The 9,903-nt window shown below is 31.9% G+C and overlaps 1 protein-coding gene across 2 annotated transcripts in view; it reads left to right on the plus strand.

Annotated features, from left to right (window-relative positions):
- The window catches only part of LOC111629514 (exostosin-2-like), an 11,910-nt gene extending 5,842 nt beyond the window's left edge, over positions 1-6,068 (plus strand). For both annotated transcript variants that reach the window (XM_023373432.1, XM_023373431.1), the window contains exon 2: positions 5,813-6,068. In XM_023373432.1, the coding sequence (XP_023229200.1) occupies positions 5,813-6,014 (202 nt within the window). In that variant the 3' untranslated portion in view covers positions 6,015-6,068. The remainder of the gene's footprint in view (positions 1-5,812) is intronic.
- Positions 6,069-9,903: the final 3,835 nt, after the last annotated feature.

The raw sequence follows: 9,903 nt of genomic DNA on the forward strand, positions 1-9,903 counted from the left end.
ACCATGAAAGGGAGCCAGTATTTAAACGAGGCTTAATTTTCTAATTTTTAACGATACAATAGCGACGATTATTATTTTTAAAAATTTTTGTTAGGCTTAACATCGATGAAGTAGGTTAATAGCGATATACCAATATACTAATATACTAATTACATGGGATATAATAATATACTACACTAATAATGTATTTTTTCATACTTTTCGGTTATCTGACTTTTCAATTATCCGACCAACCCCAGTCCCCAATTGGGTCGGATAATCGAGGTTCTACTGTACACTTTTTTGTAATGTCTTTGTGGCTATTGCAATAGGAATGTTTTTTCTACAACAAATTTTCTTAGGGCTGTGCCACTTTTCTCAGAACCTTGTTTGGACAATCAGACATAATTCTGCACCACTCTACATATTATGAAAAGATGAATGTCAATAAATAAATACTTAAATTTCATTTTTGGCTTGATTTTGAAGAAAAAATATGAAAATTGATTATTATTATTATTTATAAAAAATTAATTTTTGTAATTAATAATTTTATTGAAAACTTTTATTATTGTAAAATGTGCTGAAAAATAAAACATACATGTTTTTTACAAAATAAAAAAAGCTTCAAATAATTAAATGCATTTTGAAAAATTTTTTCTTAAGATTTTTTTTTCATTTAAATTTTTCCAGTGATAAAATAGTTAATGTACAATTAACTATTAATGGATCAAGTGTCAGCTTGAGAATTATTGTTGTGCTCTTCTGTTGCAGCAAACTGTGAAATATGTTTCTGTGGTCTATCAAGGATCAGCTGTCTTTATGGAAAATAAGCTGACCAATATTCCCTGTTCATATGCACTGTCAAATAGCATTATGATCAGTTTGATTGTTATTTTTCAGCATGTATCATTTATTACCAGTTTGTTTCACCAGTTGCTGATTTATTTTGTGAGAATGATAAAAATATCAGCGAGGGGGAATTTGCAATATGTAGCAGAAACCCTGAATTTTGAATGCAACACCAATGTTGCAGGATTTGATATTTTTAGGATAAAGTACTTTACAACAGCATTAATTGAACATACATTTTTCTAAAAAGTTATTTTAAAACAATGCACAAATAGTTTTTTGCATACCAAGAAACCCAAATGTTTAAAAAGGTAGCAAAAATTGTTTACTACTTTTTGGGCTACAATTTGAAAAAATTGTAGACCTATAAATTTGCACTGTCTGTCTGTCTTTCCTTAATCTTGAGAACTGAGTTAGACAAAAGATGAGACCAGATGTGGAAACCTTAGGGGCAGGAGACCCCGATTAACTGTATATGAACTTCTGATGCAAACTGGAAGTTGTTATTTCAATTTAAAAATTTTCCCCTGAAAGGTGTTAAATAGATGACTGGCATGACTGTATTGTTAAAGGAAAATATGATGTACAGGGGCAAGCCACTACTAATTTAGTGGTGAGAATATATTTTAAATTAGATAAATTAAAAATATGACTAAAAATTGCAGCCTGATTTAGCCAGGAAAAATAATTGCTTGTTTTAATATATTTTTGTATATAAAAATGCAACCATATTTGAACTTTTAAAGTCATTATAAAGTAACAAATCTTAATACATTGAAATATATCTATGAAAAAAATATGAAAAGGTCTGGTTTAGCTGTTATATATTTATAATAGTTAGATTAGAACAAACATTTTTATATAATGATGGTAAAACTTACATTTAGCTATTTTATCAAGATAATTTAGAAAAATTTTTACGTACAGATCATTTCTGTGCAATTTTTCATGTAAGAGAAATGAATGAAAATTTTGTTTTATTTCAATCTAACAAGAAATTCTAACAATCAAATATTGTTGAAAACAATTCTGAAATACAAACAGGGCATTTGGTTTTTTTAAAGCTTTGTTTTTATACAATCTGAAATTTTGATTGATAATCAAAACTGTCTAATCCTAATAAATATCTTGCATCGTGTCTGCTGGTGAGCCAGACAATTTGGCACTCATTTTCTTTGCTAAAGGAAGTATTGAGGAAGTCTAATTAGTAATGTTAGGCATTTGAGGGCAAAAAAGACAGGCAAAATGGTTCAGTAAATTTAACACGTTAACGGCTTTACAAGGCACATGTGACTTGTGCAGACATGTCTAGTTAGGATGACAGACATAATTGTTCGTTTTCCCATGGGGTGGCACATATATTTTGATAACTAATAATCCTACAGGCATAATACTTGATATATCGATATTATTTTATTAGGTCCAATAAAATATATTAATTTAATAGTGTTAAGTTCAATTGTAACATGTGTCAGGTGTGTGGATGTTTTCAAGTGTTGATGGACAGTCCACAGATCTGTCACACGTGTCAGGTGGGTGATGTAATAGTATCCCTAAAAATTCGGGGTGAGATTGTCCCACCTAGAGAGGGAGAAATTGTGAGAAAGGGAAAATTTGTGCGCTTCCCTTTGTGTGGGTTGAGTCAGTGTTGTGTGTGGAGGCAGTACTGACCAGTATGCTACCAGAGTGGGTAACTGTGTGGCTGGTCAAGAACCAGTGTTGTAATTATCAAGTAATTGTCGGGTGCCTGAGTGTTGCTCAATTGTGGAGTGCCAGAGTGTTACTCGCTTATTTGAGACAGTAAAGTTTAATTGTGTTGTTATTGTTGTAAAGGAACTGTGTACTGTTTTTTAAGACCGTGTAAACGGGAACATTTTACACCATCATCATCATTTTTATACAACAAATAGTACAAGGCATGGGTAACTCATGTAGCCCTAATTTAGTTAAAGATTACTTTTGGACAGTACAAGTCACATATGTCTCGTGTCTGCAATCTGGGGTTTTAGTGCAAACACATTATTTTTATTGTTCTTGCATTCTTAAAAGTTCTTTGTTCACATAACTCTTAGTGAATTATAACTCAATATAATTATAGTCACTTCTCGACTTACGACAGGGTTCGGTTCTGCAACTTTGGACGTAAGTCAAATTTCATACAAAAATAAATAATATAATTGTAATAGACAATGTAAAATAAAGTAGAATTTCCAATTTACACTGTGAGTAACTACTTATAACAAAACAATTAGCCACCTTACACAAACACACACGAAGGGTAACTAACTGCACAACAAAACTAAAGATGACAATTGATTGCAGAAGCGCACAATCAATTGCTAGAAGCATGCAAGGTGTATATGTTATATATTTGACAAAAACTATAAAAAATTTATACATTTTTAAAATTTCTTTATGAAATTTTTTCATTGTAAGTGCAAATGGTCATAAGTCAAGGTTGTTGTAACTCAAGAAGTTATTGTAATATTAAAACATGAAAATTAGTATACAGCCTTTAAATTTTTTTAGTTTTTTATTTTTGCATTCTATTTGCAATGCTATCTTTTGTAATTGAATGCTAAAAGTTTTTACTTTACAAAATTGAAGCATCAGTTTTGATTTCCCATGGGAGCTGTATGAATCACATTTGCCTCAGGCTATAACAGAGGAATAGAGATTATAGTGTCTTATATTAAATATATTAATGATTTTATCTTATGTCCAATGACCAGCCATATAGAATGCATTAATGAATTGAAGTCGCATAAGTCACCTGTGCCTCGTACAGCCCTGTATTGAAATAGACTACAAGTCACAGGTGACTCATAATGCCCAGCAGCTGCCTAAAAGTTTATCTACTGACATTGTTAACGTGTTAAGAAGGGGCAAATTGGTATAAATATTATGATGCTTGCCTCATAAGTCACTCATTATTAATTTAGTAGTAATAACTTATGATCATTGTGATAGTTTCATATGCAACTAAATTTTTTTCAATTTTTTACATTACAAAGTGTACAATTTTTTTATGTGGTATGTTTTTATTTATTAAAAATAATTTCAAAAAATGAATTTACACTAACCAAACTACTTATCTTCATCACTTGAGTCTGGCATTCTGGGGTGGAGGTTAGGTGGGTAAGGACCCTCAAACATTAGTGTGAAGCTTTTGGATACATCTAATTTTAAATTACATTTTCTGATCTTTAGTGTTGCAACGAATACCGAATATTCGGCTAAACTATTCGGCTTGATTAACACACGTACGAAAATTGGCGTGCAAATTGCATTATGGCAAGGACCCTGTTCTCTATTGGCCCGCTGTCACTACGCTTCACCAATTGCGTTAATTTTTGACAGTTGTAGCAGACAGACGTCATGCAGTATGTTGGAAAGGTACAATGGGATGGTTTGATGTTCAAGTCTCCTGATTACTAGCTCACATAAATCCCCCGAAAGCGTGGTGTCCCCGTGGGAAGCCCTCTTATATCATCAACGTCCTCCTGTACAGGAGGTATGTTGTTGATATTTTTATCATATGGAAAACAGAACCCAACATCAACCAGTTCATTAACTCAATGAACAATAACCCTTATGGCCTAAACATCAAATTGGACCAAAAAAGCAACACTTCTGCACATTTTCTCGACTTGGACCTTCAAATTAAGGATAATGGAATCACATCCAAGGTCTTTTACAAAAAGTGCTATGTACCACTGTTCATCCCAGCTAACTCGGAGGATCCTTACTCTTACAAGATCGTGGCTTTTCAGGCCTTAACTAAGCGGGCGTCCACGTACCACTTTAATTATGAAAACACCATAGCTGAGCTAAGACACATTCAGGAAATGGCCACACAGCATGGGTATAAAAAGAACTTAATATACAATATCGCTCGTGCTTACACACAGGCGAATGCACATGACACTACCAATGTCCCTGGGGGGTCTTTGGATAACAACCATGCAAGAAAAATCATAGGGTACAACCACCATCTTGATACAATATACAGAGAAATTTCATCCATCACTAAAACTAAGATAACTTACAGTAGGCCAAGATCGGTTTACAACGTACTCTGCAACGTAAAAGACACAATTGACTTGAAACACGCACCAGGGGTATATGCTGTCCTGCTTTGGGATGATAAATTTAATAGCCGTTTGGTTTATGTGGGCTCAACCAAATGCTCCCTTCATAAACGGCTTTGTGAGCACAAATACAACATTGACAATAAAAAACACACCACTGCCCTCTCAACTGTTGCCACGGAACCAGGAATCACAGATGACCTACAAAATGCCTGTCTGATCAGGCTCTCACAGCGTACAGATCAGCTCAGAACCAAGGAGACTCTCAAAATATATAAAACAGGATTACATAACACATGCATCAACTCTAGGGATGCAGTCAGTATATCTAACGCATGGAAATTTTGTTATGAGGGAACCCATCCCCACAACTGATTTTGAATTGTGTATATTTCACCTGCATTCACCGTTTCGCAAACACGATGTTACATGTGCTTAACCGTCATTTCAGCACGAGCGTAATGTTCTATTTTTATTCTTAACTTTGCTTTTCTAAATTCTGAATCGCATTCGTTTTGTTTTATTGTTCCATTCCACACGCATTCGAATTCCTCATAACTGTAGCCTGATGAAGACTTGGATGGGGTCAAAAATGTTTGCTGTTTTGTAAACACGTATCACTGGAGTTACAAAGGTTTTTTGTGTGATGAATTATATTTCCTCCAGCATTTGCTAAGAGGTTCATTTGTCTCATATTACTGTTTAAATAAATTTTACACACACATAAATTATGTTAATTTTCTTTAAAAGTATCTAATTTTAATATTGTAAGAAACAAATGTGGTAAATATAAAATTTTGTAAATAGAACAATATTGTTGAATATGAATTATCATCAAATGTCGTGTATTTTCTGAATGTTTTCTAATGAAATATGTTGTTATTTTTCAGATATGTTGATGAAAATAGGGTTCCAATTTCATCTCCTTTCTCCAGAGAATTTATGGAAATAATGGAGACAATATTAAAAAGTCCTTATTACACTCCAGATCCACAAAAGGCTTGCTTATTTGTTCCATCTCTTGATCTCTTAAATCAGAATAATGTTAGATTAAAAGAAATGTCCCAAGTATTAGCTTCTCTACCTTTGTAAGTTGTTATAAAATTAAACAATATTATAAATAAGTGTAATTACTATTAATTATTAGCAGGGCATTTTTAAAAAAAGATTTGAACAATAGGTTAAGATATTTTGTTTGAGTATAAATTTATTATAGCTGGAGATGTTTATAAAAAAAATTTTATGATATGTAATTTTAAAATTTATAATAAATTTATGGGTATGTTCATAAAGTCGAACGAGTTAAACGAGAATAACAACATTGTTATTCTTATTTTGCTAGACTTTTCAAATGATTCATTTATAACTAAATGGCTGTTTCTTAAATCGAAGATGTGAATGTTGCTAGTGCAGCCTTATCCGAAATATTTTTCTTAGATTGCTTTGGGTGGACAGTTATTTCTATCATTTCACCTTTTAATTCACAGTTTAAACACACGAGTAGATTTAGAAACATCAATATTGTTGGCCAACATTTTCTTAACGAAGTGAACTAACTCTTTCCTTCGTGAACTTTGTTAGAGTTTCATTCGAAACGTCATCACCGCAGAGCATGTGCACTGAATGAGACTATTACTTTTAGAATGATTCGTTACTAACGCATTTAAATCATTTGACTTTACAAACATACCCTATAATCTAAGTCAGGGGTCACCAAACTTTTTTCACAATGGGCCAGATAACTGAGAGAATGACAAGGGCAGACCACATAACCATTTTGTTCAATACAGTACACAGAATACACAAAAATTAAAGAGAACCAACTTATTTATTTACCAATACACACACAATCACTGCAGCAACCTTGTAATTGCTTTTCTTAGAAACTTCATTGTAGGTACTTACACAAAAGCACTCTGATATCCAAAGTTGCAAGTTGCTGAATTTTTTATTTCACTGATTTTCCTAAAAATTATATTACTGTTAGATACAAAAATTAGATTGAACCAATTTTTGGCATTTTTATTTACACTTATTTTAATTTTTCTACATAGCAAGTTTATCTACAATCTATGATATTTCCATATAAATAATTATATTTTAGCTCATTTGTGGCACAGTGTAGCAATGGGCCAGATCAGGCCCACTGGCCTTAGTTTGGTGACCCCTGATCTAAGTCATGTCTTTAGAAGATTCAGTGTCTTTTTATACTTTCTTTACTCATTGCTGAGTGAAGACCAAAAATCAACCAAGATTCAAGAAATTGGTGAATCAAATTGACATTGAGAGTTCAAAAATTAAATATTTTGATGAAATCTGTTCAAAAATTTTTAATGTTTTTAAAAAAACTTAAAAATTTTAAATGATTTGACTGAAAAAATATATACAGTATATATATGTATACTGTATAATCTTATAGGTGGTGATAAAAGTCNTTTATGGGTACGTTCGTAAAGTCGAACGAGTTAAACGAGAATAACAACATTGTTATTCTTATTTTGTTAGACTTTTCAAATGATTCGTTTATAACTAAATGGCTGTTTCTAAAATCGAAGATGTGAATGTTGCTAGTGCAGCCTTATCCGAAATATTTTTCTTAGATTGCTTCGAGTGGACAGTTATTTCTATCATTTCACCTTTTAATTCGCAGTTTAAACACTCGAGTAGATTTAGAAACATCAGTATTGTTGGCCAACATTTTCTTAACGAAGTGAACTAACTCTTTCCTTTGTGAACTTTGTTAGAGTTTCATTCGAAACATCATCACCGCAGAGCATGCGCACTGAACGAGACTATTACTTTTAGAATGATTCATTACTAACGCATTTAACTCGTTTGATTTATGAACATACCCTATAATCTAAGTCAGGGGTCACCAAACTTTTTTCACAACGGACCAGATAACTGAGAGAATGACAAGGGCAGATCACATAACCATTTTGTTCAATACAGTACACAGAATACACAAAAATTAAAGAGAACCAACTTATTTATTTACCAATACACACACAATCACTGCAGCAACCTTGTAATTGCTTTTCTTAGAAACTTCATTGTAGGTACTTACACAAAAGCACTCTGATATCCAAAGTTGCAAGTTGCTGAATTTTTTATTTCACTGATTTTCCTAAAAATTATATTACTGTAAGATACAAAAATTAGATTGAACCAATTTTTGGCATTTTTATTTACACTTATTTTAATTTTTCTATGTAGTAAGTTTATCTACAATCTATGATATTTCCATATAAATAATTATATTTTAGCTCATTTGTGGCACAGTGTAGCAATGGGCCAGATCAGGCCCACTGGCCTTAGTTTGGTGACCCCTGATCTAAGTCATGTCTTTAGAAGATTCAGTGTCTTTTTATACTTTCTTTACTCATTGCTGAGTGAAGACCAAAAATCAACCAAGATTCAAGAAATTGGTGAATCAAATTGACATTGAGAGTTCAAAAATTAAATATTTTGATGAAATCTGTTCAAAAATTTTTAATGTTTTTAAAAAAACTTAAAAATTTTAAATGATTTGACTGAAAATATATACAGTATGTATATGTATACTGTATAATCTTATAGGTGGTGATAAAAGTCTCCCCAGTCAATTGTTTTGAAAACAGATTGGGCAATAGTTGTGACACCACAGTGATTACACTGTTTGTTGTGAAAATAACAAATGGAATCTCAGAAAAGACTTTAACATATTCAGTACCAGTCATATGTGGGATTATCCTAAGGTTCAAAATTTCTGTATGCTTGAAATTCTGTATCTTTTGTAAATTTAATATTTTTTAACCTTGTGTATCTCATCCTAAATATTATATTGAAAAATATTATGATTTTCTTATTTTTGGAGATTTTGTCATAACTATCAGATTCACTTCAGTTGCTTTAAGATAGTTCACATGCAAATTACAATACAATACACAATAGTCATGACTGTTGTATAAAATGTGAAAAGAATATTAACAATGAAAATAATACAAATTGAAGACTAAATACAAATAAACACTTCCATCCTTTTCAACCACAGCAAATTTTATTACTTTCCTGCTGTCATATATAACAGAGGGAAAGTATGGCAATCAGTCAAAAAATGACTCCCCAAGAATTTTACATTTTGGACTTAGGACATCTTGAAATTCCGAGAAATGCAAAAAATTTGGGGTAATTTCTATGTATGGATATTAGTGTATGTATGGAGGGCACGATTTTGTTCACTCTCTTTGAAGCTTAATAACTCCTGTGCTTTTTGTTGAAAATTTCTAAAATTTTGTAGGGAGGTTAGTTTATTAGGGAGATTGATGATATTAAATTTTGGTGGTTGAATGTTGAGCAAGTGGAGAGATAATGGAGGTCATGTGTATCTCCAGTAGTGTCAGATTTAATGACAGTTTTACTTGTTATTAGCATTTATAATTTTTTATAAAATTTATCCTTATTCTCAAAATTAAGCTTTTTGTCATTTTATAATAGTTAAAAATCAACTTCAAAGATGGTGAAATAAATGCGCAGGCGTGGAGGTATTTGTTCGAGGAATTTGAACAGGGACAGTTGGAGGGGTGAAACCCGGCATGCACAATTGTTTACATCTCTGGCAACATCGTTACGATTGTCAGGAGGAAACACCTGCAGCAGACCTCGGTGGAAGTCGAAAGCGTTTGTGGAGTTTACTACGGACATAACACTTTTAAAAAAAGGTTTTGTGGATTGTTGTTATAAAAAGTGTTTCAATAAAATGTGATAACAGATGGTGATATCAAATGTTGCTGGAAAAGTAAAATAACTTGTTGCTGGATTTTTTTATACAGTCTTCAATTTGTACTATTTTTAACTTTCCTTGCATTATGATAGCCTGTTCATTCATACANTTCTCAAGGGGGACATTTTCTGCAATGAAGTTTTTGCGATTCTGAATACAACAGACAACAAAATTTTTAAAAACTTATTCATTTTTTATTAACTAAACAAACATTTATTT

Source organism: Centruroides sculpturatus, unplaced genomic scaffold (assembly GCF_000671375.1).
Source record: "Centruroides sculpturatus isolate CEXI.00-Female unplaced genomic scaffold, Cexi_2.0 scaffold364, whole genome shotgun sequence".
In the NCBI taxonomy this organism is placed as follows: Eukaryota; Metazoa; Arthropoda; class Arachnida; order Scorpiones; family Buthidae; genus Centruroides; species Centruroides sculpturatus.